At 35.6% G+C, this 21,750-nt stretch overlaps 1 protein-coding gene and 1 long non-coding RNA gene across 3 annotated transcripts; both read left to right on the top strand.

Moving 5' to 3' along the window:
* The first annotated feature begins 13,576 nt into the window (after positions 1–13,576).
* On the top strand, positions 13,577–16,539 carry LOC142169878 (pectin acetylesterase 8-like). Of its 2 annotated transcripts, XM_075231820.1 has the most exons (13): positions 13,578–13,765; positions 13,893–13,979; positions 14,107–14,189; positions 14,273–14,399; positions 14,493–14,572; positions 14,655–14,741; positions 14,855–14,979; positions 15,157–15,217; positions 15,333–15,389; positions 15,490–15,567; positions 15,749–15,854; positions 16,016–16,161; positions 16,273–16,539. In XM_075231820.1, exons 1-13 carry the CDS (start codon positions 13,717–13,719, stop codon positions 16,363–16,365), a joined length of 1,179 nt encoding a protein of 392 aa, XP_075087921.1. In that variant the 5' UTR covers positions 13,578–13,716; the 3' UTR covers positions 16,366–16,539. The 2 variants fall into 2 exon arrangements, with proteins under 2 accessions (XP_075087920.1, XP_075087921.1); XM_075231819.1 differs by lacking the exon at positions 16,273–16,539 and having other exon boundaries at positions 13,577–13,765; positions 16,023–16,159.
* Positions 16,540–17,223: 684 nt separating this feature from the next.
* Positions 17,224–20,959, top strand: LOC142169420 (uncharacterized). Its single transcript, XR_012699152.1, has 2 exons — positions 17,224–19,877; positions 20,529–20,959. It is a non-coding gene; the product is annotated as an uncharacterized LOC142169420 (long non-coding RNA).
* Positions 20,960–21,750: the final 791 nt, after the last annotated feature.

The following is a 21,750-nucleotide window of genomic DNA, read 5'->3' as shown; positions in this document are numbered from 1 at the left end:
TTTTCTCGAGGAGTGCAACATGAAGCGTAAGTGTAATTCCGATGTTATCTCCTATTATGTTGTTCTTTCATTTCTTTTCTCACCAATATTCCCCTTTTGTGATGCAGAGGTTCCCTGGATGCCCAGCACAGTGCCTAATCTCAAGAACTAGGTACGTGATCTGGTTTCAACCTCCTCATATGCCGAGCGCTCATGGCGCGACTTGTCAAAGGGCCGATGGGAGGCCAAAAATCACGGTGAGCACTTCTCTCGTATCTTTTGGTAATTCGAATAAGATGCTTTTCACATACTTCAGTAAGATTTTTTGTATGCAGGTGTGGGCAAGGATGCGGTTTTGAGGCCCTCGTCTGCCGAGGAAGAGGCTTCAGCCTCTCTTCCAAAGCCGGTGAAAGATAATAAGAGGAAAAGAGCCCCCATCCTCGAAGATCAAAAATCGAAGAAAAGGTCGGCTCGTAAGCCGAACAAGAATGCCATCCTTTGACCGTAGAATCAGTTCTGCATCTGAGGGATAAAGAAGAAGAAGAAGAAGAATAAGAGAACGATGGGTCTGCTCTGGCGGCTCGAACAAAGAAGACCACCGACGTTCCACATGCAGCTGGATCGATGGTAGTTCATAAGGCTCCGCCTCGAACTGAGGATATATCGGAGAGAGATTCGGGCAGAGTCCCAGAGCTGCTGGAGATCGAAGATGTTTCCCATCGAAGCCGAAGGATGGGGGATATGTCTGAAGGGGCTCTTCCCGAATCTTTTTGAACCGAAGAGAATGCCCCAGATGACTCATTTGGGGCAGTAGCAATCGAAGGCTCGCCCACCTTCCCTGCTTTTTTCCGCAGGGGCGATTCGGGAAGCCCAAGATTTGGGGGCCCTCGAATTAGATAGGCCTCATGATGTAGAGGATCCTTTTCGTGACCTGTTCATCAGCGTCGAAGACACTGCCGGTACAAGTGACGCATCAAATCTTTTTCACGGAGTACATCAGGCTTTGAATTAGGTAGGCCTTAAATCATATGGAGTTACATTTAAGTTTTCTTTTCTTTTCTGACTTCGGTTCTTTTTCCTTTGCTGGCCACGACAGTTCATCGAGAATCATGTTCTCGGTCCCGAACCAAACTGCGTCGATACGAGGCCGAGCTTCATCGGGTTATGGAGGAGAGGAACTCCTTAAAGCTCCTTTTGGGCAATAGGGGAGAGGAGATAAAAGACCTCCGAGCTGAGTTGGCCAGGGCTCACCAAGATCAGATCGATTTCTCCGAGCAGGTAATAATGATTTTAAAAGTCTATGGGCTTGATACCGAAACGATGGCTAATCTTTCGGTCTCACAGCTGCAGCAGAAAATCGAGATGATCGGAAAACTCCGTGAAGAAGTCGATGTGATAAGAGCGGAGTATTTGAAGTGGAAAGAGGGAATGGACCACTTTGCTGCTATGAAAGAAACTGCTCGAGCCCAATTGTCATCGGCCGAAAACCAACTTCAAAAAATGAAGGAGAAAAGCTCGGTCCAAGCAAGAAGGATAGAGGAGCTTGAGGCTCGGTTGGCCTCTGTACTTGCCAAGGCCAAATCTGACGCTGAAAAGGCAATGGCCGATGCGGATGCACTCGTGGCCGTCTATCGGGCCGATACTGAAGATGCCCAGGTCCAAGCAAGAGAGGCAGCCAAGACCGCCGATACTCGAGAACATTGGGTCGTTGAACTTGCTAAGTGCCGATCTCGGAGGGAGACCCTCGAGGAAGCCGATGCTGAAGCCTTGGTTTCCAATGACGATGATGATGACAATGATGATGATGACGGGAGTAAGAGCTGTTCTGAGAACGGGGGGAGCCCGATAGAGAAGAGACCGCTCCTGGGGATGATCAGGAAACTTAGTCCTTAATTTTTACGTTGTAATCAATCATGTAAACAATTTTGTATATATAAAAATATCCTCTTTTTTGCCGACTTGCTCCTGTTTTGTTTCCTGTCTTGTGAAGACTTTATCCACGCCTTATGAATATTTTCACAAGGATATAAGCAACTTGAAACTTGAAATAAGGTAGCCCGTATGCTTAGTGGTCAAGGTGAGAGATTTTCTGAACATAGGCTTACTCAAATTTGAAGTGATGTAGCCCTTAGACTTATTAGTTGAGTCAGTGATTCGAGCTCGAAGAAATATAGCCCTTGGGCGTAATAGTTGAGTGAGTGCTTGCTCGAACTCGAAATAAAAGTAGCTCGTAGGCTTAGTAGTCGAGTGAATGATTCGAACTCGAAATAATGTAGCATGTAGGCATAATGGTCAAGTGAGTGCTTGCTCAAACTCAAAATAAAAATAGCCCGTAGGCTTAGAAGTTGAGTGAATGATTCGAACTCGAAATAATGTAGCCCGTAGGCGTAATGGTCGAGTGAGTGCTTGCTCGAACTCAAAATAAAAGTAGCACGTAGGCTTAGTAGTCGAAACTATAATTGCATAATCTTGAAACTGTGCTCTTAATCTCATTAATTGAGCTAGTAATCGGAAAGGCCAAATTGCGGGTTGATAACAAGCACACATGTGACCATCTTATAGATGCAACTATCAAAACCATATAATATCTGAATGGTCCACATGGAGGGTATATGGGCCCACATATATCACCCTGTATACGTTCCAAAAATGCAAGAGATTCAACTCCAACTTTAATTACAGATGGTCTAATAATCAGTTTTCCTTGAGAACATGCAGCACAAGAGAATTCTTTTGTTTGAAGAATCTTCTGGTTCTTCAATGAATGACCATGTGAATTCTCAATTATTTTGCGCATCATATTATAACCGGGATGGCCTAACCGGTCATGCCAAATAATAAAATCATTAGTAAACTCCTTGTTTACTGTGGCATGTGATTGAACTACACTAATATTAGTGTAGTATAATCCGGAGGAAAATGCGGGAAGCTTTTCAAGCACATACTTCTTTTCCGCTTTTATTGTAGTAATATAAAGGTATTCAACCTTTCCTTTATTGGTGGTCTCAATATGATAGCCATTCTGGTGAATATCTATGAAACTCAACAAGTTTCTTTGAGACTTACTACAATATAATGCATCATTAACAGCCAATATAGTTCTTCCTGGTAGTAATACAGTCTCTCTTCTAGATCCCTCAATTAATTTTGTACTACCAGATATTGTTATGATATTGGCTTCTTTCATAATTAAATAAGAGAAATATCTCTTATCTTTTAATATGGTGTGCGTCGTAGCACTATCTAGAAGACATATTTATTCTTTATTATTCATACGCCCAACTGAAGACTGGGAAGTTTTCATATTCTTCAAGAAGAAAAAAACATACATCATAAGTAATATTGAAAAATTTAATAATAAAAGAAACTACATTTATGAAATTAAATACTGACAATATAAAAAGTTTTATTCAAAATATGAACTTCATAAAAATAAATACATTTACTCTTATAAGTTTTTCCAATAATAAGTCTTCAGTTATGTTGCTCAAATAAGTCTTCAGCTTCTAAATGAGTAATATTTGCAAGGCCTTCAAAAATATTATTTTTATAGGCAAGGTTTGCTTCAACTTTATCATGATTATTCATAGGGCCCGCCTCAACATCATTATTAAAAGTCAAGTGAGTCTCAACTTTATTTTGTTTCCCTTTTATAGATGTTTGATAAAATTTGACAAAATATTCCGGTGTACGACAAATTTGTGCCCAATGATTTTTCATACCACATCGGTGTCAAACATTACCTTTGCCTTTTGAAGGATTATTCTAAGAACCCTTATTGTTCTCTTATTTATAACGACCACCACAATGGCGATTATTATTTTTCCCCTTGCCACGCCCACGTATATTTATACGGCCACGATAATTATTTTGTCTTTTTTCAGACTTTGGATCTATCGTTCCCAGATTCGCTTCTGAAAATGGGGCTGATCTAGTGGGGCGGGCTTCATAATTTTTTATTAAAGGGCATTATGTTGTTCAGCCACCAAAAGGCATGAAATTAACTCAGAATATTTCTTAAAGCCCTTTTCACGGTATTGATGCTGTAAAACCATATTTGAGGCATGAAAAGTGGAAAGAGTCTTTTCCAGCATGTCCTCATCATTCATAGGTTCCCCACATAATTTTAGTTGGGAAATTATTCTATATACAGTAGAATTATATTCACTTATTGTGTTATAATCTTGTAGACGTAAGTGCATCAACTCACGACGAGCTCTTGGCAATACCGTGTCCTTTAGGTGGTCATATCGTTCCTTCAAACTAGTCCATAATTGAAATGGATCTTTCAAGGTTAAATATTCACTTTTTAACCCTTAATCGAGATGATGGCGAAGGAAAATCATGGCTTTCGCCTTATCCTGACTTGATGCTTCATTTCCTTCATTAATAGTGTCACCAAGACCTTTAGCGTCAAGGTAAATTTCAGCATCAAGTACCCATGGCAAATAGTTATTCCCAGAGATGTCAAGTGCCATAAATTCAAATTTTGACAAATTCGACATAGTGAAAACTTTCATAGAAATAGGTGAATTAGAATGACAAGAATTATTATCAATTCAGTGTAGTACATAATCGTGTACTAATATCGTGTATACAAGCTTGTAAAAATAAAAAGTAATTACATGCAACGCAATGTTACTATATCATGCTTGACTGTAAATTAGCACACAATCATTACTCTATGTATACATGAGAAGCCAAATACGTTTACTCAATAGACAATAATCAGAGAGTTACAAAATTAAAGTAAGTATATCATGTTCCGACACTTATTATATCTCTCAATAGTGTAGTTAGGCATAAATCTTAATAATATCACTATTTCTAATTTTCAGCAAAAGACACGTCAATATCTAATGGATAGTTTTCAAAGTTCATATTTCTAACCAAATAATAGCTCTAACATAGACAGAAAATATTCCTTACTCTATATGATTATCTACCATATTAAATGGAACTCGTTCAAAAGCATAATATCACAAGGTTCTTTTAATATCATGGCAAAGAATTGATAGAATACTGTTCGATTTCATAAAAGTTAACTTAGAACTAGACATACCGGCATGACAATGTAAAATTAAAGCTTACTCTTTAGGAAGAAGATAAAACCCGGACGAAGCATATAACTTCAATTGGTTAGAGACTCGTGCTGATAACGTATTATAAAATTATAGTAATATAAGCCAAGAAATATAGATAAAACTTTTCTTCTATCAAGTTGTATTCAAGTCTATCTTATTGATGTCTTTTGTAAAATTAGAAATACCATATATATAGTGTACAATTTACTTGAGAGTTATAAGATATTAAATGAATGTAATAAACATATTCATGTATATCTAAAATGGTTCATGGATGAGTTGTTGGACATTCACAAATTCAATGTATTAATAACAAAAAACAATTAAACATTTGTTGTGTCTCACATTAACTTGATAAAGCATTACCAATCAGAGCAAAATTGTTTCGCAGAAATATTTTGACTATCAGAATTGTGTAAGCAAACTTAACTTAATTTTATTTAATTCTTGAAATTATTTATATACTTGTTGCTATATCTCTTTGCAGAGATCTTTGCATTTGTTCCCCTAATATATGATATAAATCCAAGTAAATGATAAACTTTTTGTAATATTTTATCACAGATTGTGTAAGAATCAATTTATACATACAAGGCAATATGCATGTTCATCATCCAAAATTATTGTTTTCAATAAGCTGAGATCTTTTTTAAATGTAATTAAATCTATAGTTACATTTCATTTCATTCTAATAACGATTCCCTATTTTATTTAAATGGAGGGATTTGGGCATGAAGATTTTAAATTGACAAGTGTAATTACTTTATAATTGTTTGGATGCACAGTAGATATTTAAAAGGGATGTCTTCTAATAAGGTGCCAATTAATTTATATTTTAGAAAAGATGGTCACCAAGAATTTTTATTGGTACTGATAAAAGTGTTATTTTGCAGGAACATATATGACGAGAAAAATGTGTTATAAGCAAATAATGGCGGTTTTGCGAAGGTCCTCTTCATCGCCCAGGCCTTTTTTTTCTTTCAGGCATTTTGTCAAGCATGTTTGTGTGCCCTCTTTTCCTTGTTCATTTTCCAGTCAATTTTAGCACACATTTCGTCCAACAATATGTAATAGCAATCACACACTCACATTCAACCAACCTCACCCAACAAGCACAACAAATTTCACATACAAGGTTGACATTTAAGACTCAAACTTTTGAACCCTAAGTACAAAACAACCATGGCTGCTGTTCTACCATTTCACACCAAGAAAGGGAAGAAAGAGTTAAAGACAAGAGAGGAAATCACATACCTTGCAAATGGAGATTGAAAATTGCAATGGACTTGAAGAATATGAGGAGTTTAATTTTTGGGGATTCAAAGAGGATGAGAACTGTTCTTGAGCCAAGAGAGAATTAATTGTCCGTTTCCAGTGTTCCCCGTATTTTTAGAATTTTAAAACTTACATGAATATACGCGTTCACGAGGTCTGCGTCGCCTACACGAAGTGTAAAAGCCGGCCAAACAGTCGCGAACACGGCATTAGCTTCGCAGACGCGTAGGCTTAAAATTTCATAACACTTCGCGATCGCGAAGATCTACCGCGAACGCGAAGAAGTGCTTCTGCAATTTCCAGCAGCTACTGATTTTTGACTATCCGGTCACCCCGACCTGCATAAATCTAACTCCAAAAATTGTGAAACTTGTAGAATTACAACTATTGCAGAAATATACATTTGCTACCTGCAATGCGTGGAAGACTATATAGAATACCGTTGGGGACCTATTAAAGGATTTTAACGGAGATCAAATGTCACGACCCAAAATTCCACCACAGGCGTCGTGATGGCACCTAGTCTCTAAGACTAGGTAAGCCCGATTTTTATTACATTTTTGAAGCCATTTTTTTTATTAAAAATCTAATAGCGGAAACAATTACAATACGCAACCTCCCAAGACTAGTAGTACTGAGTCACGAACTCTAACTCAATACATGGAATGATCACGAGGACCAAATATACAATACTGTTTGATTACAAATTAACAATACAATGAAATAAAAAGACTCAAAGGGACTGCGACGGCCAAGCAGCTCTACATTAAAATTTTACGATCGTGCTTTAACTCTGCTCAAGTCCGATATCTTCAATACCTGGCTCTGCACAAAAAAATGTGCAGAAGTGTAGAGTGAGCACACCACAGCTGTGCCCAGTAAGTATCAAGACTAACCTCAATGGAGTAGAGACGAGGTACAGTCAAGACACTCACTAGTCTAATAACCTGTGCAATATAATATACAAAATAATAGAAAATAAATAATAATAAAGGCAGGATAAAACAACCAGTGATAAGCATAACAGACAACAAGAATACCATAAATATCACTCAACAATTAATAAACACAATTACACCAAATTAAATCAAGCCCTTCAAATAAATGTCTTTCACATAGTTCTTCCAGGTAACTCTCTTTCAAATATAATTTTCTCAAATAATTATTTTTCAAATATAATTCTTTCAATAAATCTTTTCAAATACAATTTACTCAAATAAATATCTTTAAAAATATAATTCTTTTATATAATGCTTTCTAAGTAAAAATCCTTCCAAATAAATATTTTGAATATAATTCTTTCAAGTAAAAAGTCACCATGTGACACCTTATTTCAAAATCATCAAAATACGGGTCTTAGCCCACTTTCATATTTTTCGTAAATACGGGTCTCAGCCCATTTTCATATTTTCACGGCACCTCGTGCCCATAATTAAATCATCATATTTGTCCGGCACCTCGTGCCCTCATTTCATATCACAATTCACGGCACCTCGTGCCCACATTTCATTTTATAAATCGCCTGGCAATAGCCACAGGCTCCCAATTTTAACATAAATCAGATTATTATCAATTTACTAACAACAAGACAAGTTGTACAAGGTATAAAAATAAACACAAGAACATTACAACATCACATGAAAATTGTCAACCCCACATCATCACATATCGTCCCTAACAATAGCCACCCTTATCGCTCATATTGCCACCCTTATCGCTCCGCCCATACAATATCAATAGCCATCCTTATCGCTCCTATTGCCACCCTTATCGCTCCTATAGCCACCCTTATTACTCCGCCCAGACAATATCAATAGCCAACAAACACAACAGTGAAATGCCACCCTTATAATCACATAATATCAACGGTGAAATACTACCCTTATCTCCCCAAATAACAACTTACAGAACACAACAATTTACACGAGAAATTATCACAACAACATAACAAAAATTAATTCATATCACAATTTGCCCAATGACCACACCAAATTTCAAGCTACAACCAAGTCAATTAATTTCACAGCAAATAGCCAAATGCTCCACACAATGTGTACCACACCCAAAACAATCGATAGAGATAGAAATTACTCAACATAAAGCAAAGTCTTCATAAAAGATCAAATTTTCAAAAAATTTATAAACACCTCTTCTTAAGCTCATTTAATTAATTATTTGCAGAGGAAAAAATCCAAAATGAAATTAAATTCCAATAGTTATCAAGTCAGCAAATTCATGAAATTTCATAAATAATCAAATAATAATCACATCACATTGTCATATAACAACAAAGTCAACATCAAGGGTTTAAGCACGACAAGCAGATAATTAAATATATGCTAACAATTATCCAATTTACTACACAATATGCTCAAGACTTTAACTCAATAAGATTTGCACATATAAACCAAGTACGTACTCATCATCTCACGTACATGGTTTTCAATTACCCAAGTTGCACATAAGACTCAATGCCTAAGGGAAAATTCCCCCACTCGAGGTTAAGCAAGATACTTACCTCTTTGAAGTTATGCCGATATTCCAAAATCGCCTTCTTTCTTGAATTGATCTCCGGGCCGTTCAAATCTATCCAAATTAATTGTATAACTTCATTAAAATTCATCGGAAATAATTTCGGATAATAATACGTCAACTTAAAAATTTATTCCAAAAAGTTAACAAAAGTCAACACGGGACCCTCCTCTCAGAACCCGATATAATTTTCATGAAATTCGAATACCCATTCCGATACGAGTTCAACTATACCAATCTTATCGAATTCCAATAAAAACTCGACTTCCAAATCTTAAATTTTTGTTTTTGGAAGATTTTACAAAAATCTTGATTTTTCCTCCATTAAATCTGAATTAAATGATGGATTCAAAGACATAATCATGGAAATTAACCAAAACTGGATAAGAATCACTTACCCCAAACACCTACGCAAACAATCTCTCCAAAAATCGCCTTCTGCCGAGCTCCAAATTAGATTTTGAGTTATGAACTCAAACCCCCATTTTTGGGACTTTTAATTCTGCCCAGATACACCTTCTTCGCGTTCGCGAAGGCCAAAATCCAGCTGCCCCAAATCCTTCTTCGCGTTCGCGTGACAAGAGTCGCATTCGCAAAGGCCACTGCTCCTGTATCATCGTTTCCTCTTCGCGTTCGCGACTTCCTCGTCGCGTTCACGATAGCCAGCTGCCCAACTCCTTCGTGTTCGCGTTCGCGAAGGCCAAACGACCCCAGGCCCCTATCTTCCTTTCTTCTTCGCGTTCGCATTACCTGGGCCGCGTTCGCGAAGGCCTGCCCTGCTCCTTCTTCGCATTCGCGTTCGCGAAGGACAAATCATCAGCCCCTCAAATTCCTCTTCGCGAACACGGGACTCACTTCGCGTTCGCGAAGAAGGAAATCAGACTTCAGCAACAGCAGTCCAAACAGCTCCAATTTGGTCTGAAACCACTCCGAAACACACCCGATCCCCTCGGGACCCCGTCCAATCATGCTAACCAGTCCCATAACATATCACGGACTCGCTCGAGGTTTCAAATCATATCAAATTATGCCAAAAATATAAATCGCACAACAAATCAAACTTATGAACTTCAAAATCTTCCAACTTCTAAAACTCGTGCCGAAACCTATCAAACCAACCTGAAATGATGTCAAATTTTAGAAGCAAGTCCCAAATAACATGACGGAGTTGTTTCAACTTTCGGAATCACATTCTGACCCCGATATCAAAAAGTCAATCCCCGGGTCAAACTTCCCAAAAAATTCGACTTTCACCATTTTAAGCCTAAATTGGCTACAGACCTCAAATTCACGGTCCGGATACGCTCCTAAGTCCAAAATCACCCAACGGAACCGACATAACTCTATTCCGGAATCGTCTTCATACAGTTCCGACTACGGTAAAAATCCTAAGGCTTAAGCTTCCATCTCATGGACTAAGTATCCCAAATATCTCCGAATCATCCGTAAATCAAACTCGACCACACACGCGGGTCATAATACATATTGCGAGGCTGCTCGAAACTTTAAGTCACTGAACGGGGCTTAAATTCTTAAAACGACAAGTCGGGTCATTACATCAAATTATTGAAAAATGTAAAAAGGGTGAAAGATATTTGTCATGTGAAATTGATGGAGAAGTAGTTTCATAGTACATTTTACAGATGTTATTTTTGCGCCATATGATCCTTTTTGCATTAAATAAGTAAAAAAACAACATAGGAGATCTATAAATTAAACATGAGAGACTATTGTAAGATTGTTTGTATCTATGCAAATTGTAAGTGAGCATAGAAAATCATTCAACTGATATTGTTCAGTACTGACCTTATCCAAAATTACAAAATAGAACATTACTCCAACCTCTCTTATTAGCTTATTCTTATGAAAATTGATAAATAATAACATCAAGTCATTTTTATGTACTCGTGATTAAAATCAAGTGAATAGTGTGTAAATATAAATAAAAAAAAGTACAAAAATATTTTAGGAGCGCAAAATTCAAAGAACTCCTTTTTAATACTAACTCTGTTTCAGTTTATGTGAACCTATTTCGTTTTTGGTCAGTTCAAAAAAGAATGACCCCTTTCTAAATTTGGTAATAATTTAGCTTAAACTTATAATTATACCCTTAATGGAAAGCTTTTATGACCAAACAAATACTTTGGGCCCATTTTTGACTTGTTTAGGACCACAAATTCCAAAAATTTTTATTTTTTCTTAAATTTCGTGTCTAGTCAAACATGTTCACATAAATTGAAACGGAAGGAGTAGACTGTTTCTTTTTTGTTTCACCTACATGGCCGCGTTGAATGTGCTTACTTAAATTTATGATTTATATGCCATCAAATGAAAACCATAATCAATATTTTATCATAGATCTTCTAATAAATCATTCTATATTAGGTAATATATATTGTTGGTAACATTTATCATCCAAAATTACTGTTACATATTGAAAGATGACTATTTCATATTTCTGAGACTGAAATCTAACAAGAGAAACAGAGATCAAGAAGAACTCTATGTCAAGCCCTGAAACTGGAGTAGGATGTGATGACGTTCAACCTATCTTCCTCGTCGAGCAAGTACTGTTCTAACAAAATGAATGTCTTAATCAATACAAGCAATTACACATGAGCTAGTGGTTGCATATAATCAAATAACTGCAACAATTCATACAATCTAATCATATTCTGTCACATAAATTTTCCATTGTATATGTATAGTTTATTTTGGAAAGTAAGGCAAACAACCAAGCAATATATTATGTGCATTCTATTCTAGCCTTTGTATGCTTTATACTATGCATGCGCAGAATTTTCTTTGTCCGACGCAATACATAAATCTTCTTCAATATTAGCAAGAAAAGGTCACATAGACATTAATATGGATACAAGAAGAACATCCTCAATGTGGTAATAACATTTAATAAAGTTGGCTTAAAAAAAATTCTTCTTTTTTTTTTTTACCCCCGAGAAATCCCCATCTAGTACACAATTGTTTTCTATATTTAAAAATGGGGCAAGAAATTGGCTGTATTCACTTCTTTCTTATTCTTTACACCTAATTTAGAGAGAGAGAGCTATCTCTAAGGATTTCAAGATGTGCATTATACATTTATTAATATAATATGACTAATCATAAAATATACTCCATATTTGTTCACTAAATTTACTGTTTTGAAATTCATGTAAAATTGGGTTAGATAAATACGAAGTATGTTTTTTAGGAAAAAATTTCTTTATCAATTCTTTAATATTTTCATTATTCTTATTTACTCTGACAAGAGGGGTTGCTCTGATGGTAAGCAACCTCCACTTCCAACCAAGAGGTTGTGAGTTCGAGTCACCCCAAGAGCAAGGTGGGTAGTTCTTTGAGGGAAGGATGCCGAGGATCTATTGGAAACAGCCTCTCTACCTCATGGTAGGCAGAGGCGGACCCAGGATTTGAGTGCAGCGGGGGCACCGCTATCTTTGACAAAGATATGTCAGCTAATAACGGCAAAATTCCGGCGCGCTAACTCCTTGAAAACGTAATTAGTATGAGTTAGTGATCGAAAAATATGAAAGATTTAGTCAAATAAGATCAAAATTAAGGGTCTCTTAAGCAATCCAAGTAGAGTTTCAGTCACTATCGTTGAATCGATGGATGTTTGCTACTTTATCGAAGTAATCCTTGAAGGCAGAAGGGTTTTTGAAGTTTTTTATTACTGTTTTTGGGGAAAATTTTGGTGAATTACTTATTTTGATACATGTCAAGAAAACAATAATGCTTATAAGCTTAGATATAATTGGGGATAAAGAAGGTGATTGGCTTCTTGCTAATGGAATATCTTATCCCCTTCCATGTACTAGTACTAAATTATCATTAACTTAGAAAAGATTAAGAAAAAAATAAGTAACACTAAATACAGGATACTACACTATGTTGAATTCATAGAAGAAACAAACAAAATGAAAGAGAGAACTAGTGTTGGGTCTCAAACACAGGTCGTCCAGTGAGTGAGGACACAAATGCACATGTTAAACCAACATAGCAGTTCAGTTTTTTTGCTTGAGGGGCACATCAAAATTATTTGAGGGGTCCTTGATGTATATACAAATATATATACACTGTTTTTGCTGAGGCTAGCGGGTTCCGGTGACCCCTCTCATCACCATATAGGTCCGCCTCTGATGGTAGGGGTAAGATCTGCGTACACACTACCCTCCCCAGACCCCATTAATGAGATTATACTGGGTTGTTGTTGTTGTTGTTATTTACTCTGACTGTAGGGAGAAACAGAGCCACATGCATTGCCTTAACTAATATCTTTATCCTGCAAACATAAGTGTGCTCCAAAATTAGAAAGCAAGGGTCATATATTTAAAAACATTTTTAGTAACCACGTTTTAACGAAGATTTATCATACAATTCGTTTATAAGCAGTTCAAATATTAAGTATGTGGGGGACCACTTTAATTAATAGGCTGTGGAATTTGAAAATAAGCATATCACATGCATCGACTAACCCAAATATGGTATCATATATTCCATTTATAGTAAAGTTGGCCAAAATAGTTTCTGAAGCTCATTTAAGTGGCTGCTAAGAATGACCAAAATGGTTTCTGAAGATCACGTGCATGGTTATACGTGCTAGTAGTGATCTCTAAATCACCTCTAAAATTGAATAATTAGGCTTAATTCCAACCAAAGCACTGCCTATAAAAAGGATCTAAATATTACCCTTCAAAAGCATAATTAGCTCAGTACTACTCCTTTCATCTTCTTTACAGCTTTTCAAACTCTTGTTCAACTTCTTCTGCTATAGAAAGAGAGAAAGACAAATAGCCCTTAACTTATTTTATTGCTTCTGGCTGTTAGAATGGAGAAAGTGATGGATTGTAACTCAATTCTCATGGCTGCAGTGCTTTGTACGTATTTTAATACTCAGAATGAACTCCCAATATTCTCTGTTGATGTAGTTTATTCTACTCAATAAATTTCAATAAAAATATTTTAATTTATTACTACTAATATTTAGACGTTTATCTTGTTTAGTTTCTCTACTGTGTCTTTGGACAACAACTGAAGGAGACCTCATTGTTAATATAACCTACCTCGAGACTGCCATATCTAAGGGTGCAGGTGACAATAATTATTTCTTTCAGAAATGAATTCCCTCATTTATATTTATACAATTCTTTTTACTTTTGTGAGCATTCTTACAGCTTTACTTATTTATTTGATGTTATTTTCATTATTTATTTTACAGTATGCTTGGATGGAAGTGCTCCAGCTTTCCACTTTGATCCTGGAACTGGTTCAGGAATTTATAGCTGGCTTATTCACCTTCAGGTTAATCATACTTGAATTTTATGTTCGTAGTATATATTTTGCTTAATATTTTGGCTAATCTTCATTCAACTCTGAATTTCCAGGGTGGAGGATGGTGTGAAACCATTTCTAACTGCCAATATCGTGCACTTACGGACTTATCTTCAAAAAATATGCAAAATATATCTTATTTTACTGGAGTTTTAAGTAGCGATCCTCAACTTAATCCAGGTGGTTAATAGGCTGTATATTTACCTTTTCTTTTTCTCTTGAAGCACCATGTTGTGGCACTAACACGTACTAACTAACTCAACAAATTTTTAGACTTCTACAACTGGAACAGAGTCAAGGTTAAGTATTGTGATGGGTCATCGTATACTGGCGATATTGAAGAAGTTGATCCCGTATGTGAAATCTTCTCATTTGTCGTGTTAGAAGTTTATCTTTGTAACTCAATGTCTAACTAGAAATGTCAAAATATTTCAGGATACTAACCTCCACTTTAGAGGAGCAAGAATTTTTGAAGCTATCATGGAGTATTTTTTAGGTCAAGGGATGATTTATGCTCAAAATGTATGTCTTCTCCCTACCCCGCTACACTCCCCCCCCCCCTCTTTCTCCTCCCACCCCCCTCTTTATCTCTAAGATGGCTAATATACAAAATAATTTCAAATTTTGTATGGTAGGCCATCCTCAGTGGAACTTCAGCAGGAGGGTTGGGTGCAATCATACATTGTGATAAGTTCAGACTGTTTCTCCCATTAACTGCTAGAGTGAAATGCATCTCGGATGCTGGTTTCTTTGTCGACTTGTAAGTTTACAGATTGCATTTTAAATTCTAAGTGCTCTTAAAAGAAAAGATCAAAACAAATGCACCTTATTATCACGTAATTTTCTAAATTCTTATAGTTGTGAGGAATGATTTTCTACGCTACAATTGAGTTTTTTTTTTTTTTTTTTGGGCTAACTCTCTAATGAGTTTATGCAGAGAAACAATATCTGGCGAACCACTTATTGAGGAAATGTATAAAAGAGTTGTTGCTTTGCACGTAAGAAGCATCACTTAAAATAGTTTCTCTTTTCTTATCATTATTATTAATTTTATCTCAATTATAGTTTCTTGTACCTATATAAACATTGTTGACCCTTTCTTGGGGTACTTAGGGATCTGCCAAGAACCTACCACTCTCTTGCACTGCCTTGAGCTCAGACCCAAATTTGGTAAGTCGAACAATTTTGTTTATAATTTATTTCTTTGTGAAAAAAATATTATCCAACATGATCTTTCAAACTAATATAAATGAATTCAATGATTTGGCAGTGCTTCTTCCCTCAGTATGTAGCAAGACATATTTGCACACCACTTTTCATCGTCAACTCGGCCTATGATTCTTGGCAGGTTTGAAGATCGATTTCCATGGTTACCAAATTATTTTTTATTTTCTGGGACAAAAAGCATGATGTCTGACTTGTATGGAATAACTTCGACAAAGTGCAAAATACAACATATGCTTCAATTAATTTCTTTTCGTTTCCTTCAAATTCTAAATGGTTTTGCCTTTTTGATTCTTCAAAATTAGATAAACAACAGTTTGGTTCCTCGAGTTGCTGATCCTGACGATGAGTGGACGTATTGCAAGAAAGATATAAATGTATGCTCACCAAGTCAGATCCAAACTCTCCAAGGTCAATTTCATTTTTATTTTTTATCTTTATTATTTATTTATTTTTATTTTTGGGGGGGGGGGGGGGAGGGGGAGGGGGAGGAGGAGGTGGAGGTTCTCTTTTAATTCTATTCATGTGACAATTCCTCTCTCAAACTTGGCTTTTGAATTTTTTTGTTTCAGATTTCAGGTTGACATTTTTGGAGGCATTGAACGAACTAGGACCAAGTACATCAAGAGGATATTTCATTTCCTCTTGTCATTCCCACCACGGCATTGAAATACAAAATTATTGGTCCTCCAAAAACTCTCCAACTTTAGATAACAAGGTCATTTTTCTTTCTTTTTTTTTTTTTTTCTTTTTTCCTATTTTCTATTGTATAATATTCAACTTTCACAATGTTGCTATTTGATGTTTGAATACTAATTTATCATAACAGACGATCGCTGAAGCTGTTGGAGATTGGTTTTTCGACCGAAGTGGGTTCCAAGAAGTTTATTGCCCTTATCCCTGTGGCAAATTTTGCCAGTAGAGTTTCTCATTTTGTACTACTATTTAAGATTATTTTTTTTTATTATTATGTTTTTTTACAAGTGGAGTATCTAGCAATGCAAGAAGTTAGTTAGCTCTAGTATCTTAGATATTTGTTATCCAACTACTCATGTAATTGCTTAACATTGTTCGTCAAACTTGCATTTCGTTTTCACGTTTTAAGCCTATTGCAAGTGGGTGTGTGTAGGTCGGGTTGGTTCAGATTTTTCAATTACCAAATCAAACTAATGATGTCGGGTTTTAAATCTATAAACCAACCAAACCAATAAAGTTGGATTTTTCAATCTCGATTTTTTTTTCTTGGATTTTTCAATCTTGATTTTTTCCCTCAGATTTTCCAATCTCGATTTTTCTCGGGGTTTTCGGTTTTCTTCGGATTTTCGGGTTTTTTTCCAATAAAATCTTCATAGCAAAAAATATAACTTGTGCTCTAAATATTTCTTTAGTCCTAATAAGTTACAATTATATAATGTATTTTTCAATAAAATAACACAATAATATAAGATAAGACATAACATTATACTAAAATATTAAATAACAAAGATAATAAAATTACATAAAGCAAATATTGCTAATTAATAAGACAATAAAAATTAACATAATATAAAAATATTATATAATTCATGCTAAAATAAGTATAGCTAATAAGTACTATTAATTATGGTCGGATTTATTTAAAATACTAAACCAAATTAAACCAAATCACAATCGACTTTTTTATATTTGATTCGGATTATCGATTTGATGCGATTTATTGTTGGAAAAAAATAATATATCCGCCCAGGAATAATATCCATGACAAATAATAATAACACAAGAGAGTAACAACGACACCAAATCTTTTAACAGGGTAAAATATAATACCCGAATGGAGTAATATTACCACTATAATATTACAACTTAGTAGTGCCAAAAAATTACTACAACTTTCCAAGAGATAACATTCTTTATTTTAAACAGCTCACTATAATATTACTACCACTCACTATTTATCTCACAGACAACAATCTGTGGATTACTCTCACTGCTTTCTGCTTCTCTCGTTTTTGGTGTACCTGAAATGAAGAACGAAGGCTTCTATTTATAGCCAAAGTTGTTGTCCCTTGTAACCAATCAAATTTGGTTTTACAAAAATCAGATTTGCCTTTTTCAAAATCAGATTTGTCTTTGCAAAATCGGACTTGTCGTTGCAATTTTCAAATGCAAATTGCACAACTTGTTTCAGGCATCCATTTTTCTTTTTCTTTTATTTATTTTAAATGGGTCCCATAAATCTCTCCCTTAATTTTGATTTTTCTTATTCATTCCAAGTCTTGATCTCAATCTCCGGAAGTCATCAAACTTGAGAGGCTTTGTGAAGATATCTGCAACTTGATCATGAGACTTCACATATTTGAGCTCGACTTCCTTCTTAGCAATGCTTTCTCTGATGAAGTGATACTTTGTATCTATATGCTTGATTCGATCATGATACACTGGATTCTTCGCGAGTGCCTGTGCGAATTTGTTGTCAATACAAATCTCCACAGCTTCAATTTGTTGTAGATTGAGCTGCTTCAATAATCTTCTCAGCCAAATAACATGACACGTACAAGATGTTGCTGCTACATATTCAGCTTCACAAGTCGAGAGAGTAACAATTGATTGTTTCTTTGAACTCTAAGAAATAACAGAATCACCCCAAAAAAATACAAAACCAGTTGTACTTTTTCTATCATCAATATCTCCCGCATAATCACTATCACAATATCCTATAAGGTTAAAATCATTAGAAGAAGAATAAAATAACCCAAAGTCAACCGTACCTTTCAGTTCTGCATCTGAGGATGATGAAGAAGAAGAATAAGAGAACGATGGGTCTGCTCTGGCGGCCCGAACAAAGAAGACCACCGACGTTCCACAGGCAGCTAGATCGATGGTGGTTCATAAGGCTCCGCCTCGAACTAAGAATATATCGGAGAGAAATTTGGGCAGAGTCCCCGAGCTGCTGGAGATCAAAGATGTTTTCCATCGAAGCCGACGGATGGGGGATATGCCTGAAGGGGCTCTTCCCGAATATTTTCGAACCGAAGAGAATGTCCTAGATGACTTATTTGGGGCAGTAGCAATCGAAGGCTCGCCCACCTTCCCTGCTTTTTTCGCAGGGGCGATTCGGGAAGCCCAAGCTTTGGGGGCCCTCGAATTAGATAGGCCTCATGATGGAGAGGATCCTTTTCGTAACCTGTTCATCAACGTCGAAGACACTGCCGGTACAAGTGACGCATCAGATCTTTTTCACGGAGTACATCAGGCTTTGAATCAGGTAGGCCTTAAATCATATGGAGTTACCTTTAAATTTGCTTTTCTTTTCTGACTTCGGTTCTTTTTCCTTTGCAGGCCACGATAGTTCATCGAGAATCATGTTCTCAGCCCTTAGAGTTTGAAGTTTTATCTTCCTCACCATGTCAACTCCTTGAAGGGAATTTTGTAAAATCTCCCAAGCTTCCTTTGAGGTGGTAGCATCTGCCACCTTCTCAAACATGGCATCATCCAGACATTGGTGGATGCGCGTGAGAGCTTGTTGATCCTTCTTTCTTGTCTTTGCCAAGACATCTTTTTTATTTTGAGGTAGAGTTTTCTCATTATCAGGTTTTGCATACCCTCAATCTACGATTTCCCATACATTCTAAGAGCCAAGAATGGCTTTCAGACGTAGACACCATTAACATAATTATCTTTTGTGAGACGGGGGTACAGAAAAGATAGCGGACCATTATTCGCCATGGCTCTGATATCACATTGTTGGGAAAAAAATAATATTCCCGTCCAGGAATAATATCCATGGCAAATAGTAATAATACAAGAGAGTAACAACGACACTAAATCTTTTAATAGGGTAAAATACAATACCCGAACGGAGCAATATTACCACTATAATATTACAACTTAGTAGTGCCAATAGACTACTACAACTTCCAAAGAAATAATACTCCTTATTTTAAACAGCTCACTATGATATTACTAACACTCATTATTTATCTCACAAACAACAATCTGTAGCTTTCTGTTTCTCTCGTCTTTGATGTACCTGAAATGAAGAACGAAGGCTTCTATTTATAGCCAAAGTTGCCGTCCCTTGTAACCAATCAAATTTGGTTTTACAAAAATCAGATTTGCCTTTTTCGAAATCAGATTTGGCTTTGCAAAATCAGACTTGTCGTTGCACAACTTGTTTCAGCCATCCTTTTTTCTTTTTCTTTTATTTATTTTAAATGGGTCCCATATTTATGGATTTTTTTGTACACCCCTAATTGCAATGAACTATGATTATTGCAAGAATGCAACGAACACATACAAATTTTTTTGAAACTCCCAAGTTAGTAAATGCATTTAGATCATCCGTTACAAAGTCAAATCTTTTTATTAACCATTTTATCTTACATAAAATTTATTAAGCTTTATCAATCAGAACAAAACTGTTGGGCAGACATAGCTTAAGACTGTCAAAATTACGTAAGCAAACTTAATTCCATCAATTTCTTGAAAGTGTTCGTTGTTGCTATATTTATTTATTGAGTTCTTGCATTTCATACATCAAATCTATTCAGGTTTTTTGTATGATCTTAACATAATCCATATGATGAGGGATAAAATGAAATTCAATTTTAAAAAAAAAAAAGGAAAAAGGAGGAATTGGAAGGGAAAGGAAACAAATTTCTTCCTCGGGTTTATCGATGCAAAATGCAAAGAACTCTTACTAATCAGTTCCTTTTTTTATTTCATCTATATGGCCATAAATGTATTTATTCAGTTTTATGACATAAATCCCCGAAAATTACAAACATCTGTAATATTCTATTATAGATTTTCTGAGTATAAATAAGTATGAGGTATAATATGTATCAATAATGTTAATCATCGAAAATTATTGTTCTCAATAAGCTGGGTTTTAAATTTAGAAGCCATACTTACATTTCGTCACATTATTATTACGATTACCTATTGTTTGAGTTGGGGAAATTTGGGCAAGTGGATTTTGAATTCACAAGTTAATTACCAAAAATTGATTTATTTTTGAAAGGATGTGTTGCTTATTAATTTATATTTTGAAAAAGATGGTCACCAAGAATTTTTGTCGATATTAACAAAAGTATTATCTTGCAGGAAATATATATCAAGAAAAAAATGTGTCGTAACCAAATTATAACGGTGTTGCAAATTTGCATATTTGTCTTAGTTTTATTTTCCGAGACATTGGTAAACTGTAGAACTCTTGAAGAAACGAAGCTCCTTTGCTATTTGCAATGCATGGAAGACTATACAACTTATGGTTGGGACATATATAAGGATCATAGCATAGAACAAGTTGAAGAAAAATGCAAAAGGGGTGAAAGCTATAGGCCATGTGAAATTGAGGGAGAAGTGGTTGTAGTTCATTAAAATATTATTTTCTTATATGATTATTTCTCATGAGATTGTAAGAAAATAACACACAATCTTTATAATGTTATTTCCTTCTAATCAAATTTTCAGTGGGCATAGGAGATTATTGTCTCTGGATTGATCAATACTACATTATCCAAAATTACAAAATAGACCGTTACTCCAATCTCTCTTATTAGATTAATAACTTATTGTTTACCCGAAAAACGGATAGAGTTGAATTTGTACGTAGTTTTAAGGATATGTCGCGCAACATAATACAAATTGTAAGGATAAATAGAAATATCAAGTATGGATTGCAAAGAATGCAAAATAAATAAGGTTGTAAAGAAGATAAATTATAGGACTAAACAAGTGAAATCAATTTAAGAAGTTTGGAAGAACAACTCTTCACTATGGAAGAATATGGTGTTTTGATTACAATGTAAGCATAAAAACTTGCCCTCACCGAAATGATAACTATCCCCTTTATAGTAGAGGGATCTTACTTTAGATATAAAAAATACGTAGCGGGGAGACCCATGATAAATCAGCTTTTTCACAGTTCCTTCCAATATTCTCTCCTCTAGTGGGATTGCAACGACTCTTGTCTATAAGCTCGATATTGACTCAAGTTTTTGGTCTTGAAGCGAGCTCTCGATCTTGGCTTGAGCTCGATTCTGACTCGGACCCTTGAATTGATTCAGGGTCGATATTGGTCGGTCTCTCGATCATAAACTTGACAACTTTACTTTGCATCATAGCTCGATTTGGGTCCGAGCTTGATCATAATATCGAGCTCGACATTGATCGGCCCGGCCCCTCGGACCCGAAGCTTGTTTGTACCATCTTCGGAACCCATCTCGAAGTCTTACTTCGATCGATTGTATCTCAAACTTGATCAATCGTACGAAGGCCAAAATCTATTTCAACCGTATATAGATAGTCCCCTCGTTTCTCAAGA

This window comes from Nicotiana tabacum, chromosome 15 (genome assembly GCF_000715075.1).
Source record: "Nicotiana tabacum cultivar K326 chromosome 15, ASM71507v2, whole genome shotgun sequence".
NCBI classification, from domain to species: Eukaryota; Viridiplantae; Streptophyta; class Magnoliopsida; order Solanales; family Solanaceae; genus Nicotiana; species Nicotiana tabacum.
The sequence above is the reverse complement of the archived record's forward strand: the minus strand, read 5'-3'. Positions and strand labels throughout refer to the sequence as shown.

Excerpts from the sequence above, each read along its gene's own strand:
- LOC142169878 (XM_075231820.1), top strand. The coding sequence starts at position 13,717 with ATGGAGAAAGTGATGGATTGTAACTCAATTCTCATGGCTGCAGTGCTT. Across the intron at positions 14,573-14,654 it reads ATATTGAAGAAGTTGATCCC|GATACTAACCTCCACTTTAG; the intron begins GTATGTGAAATC and ends AAAATATTTCAG. Across the intron at positions 16,162-16,272 it reads CTCCAACTTTAGATAACAAG|ACGATCGCTGAAGCTGTTGG; the intron begins GTCATTTTTCTT and ends TTATCATAACAG.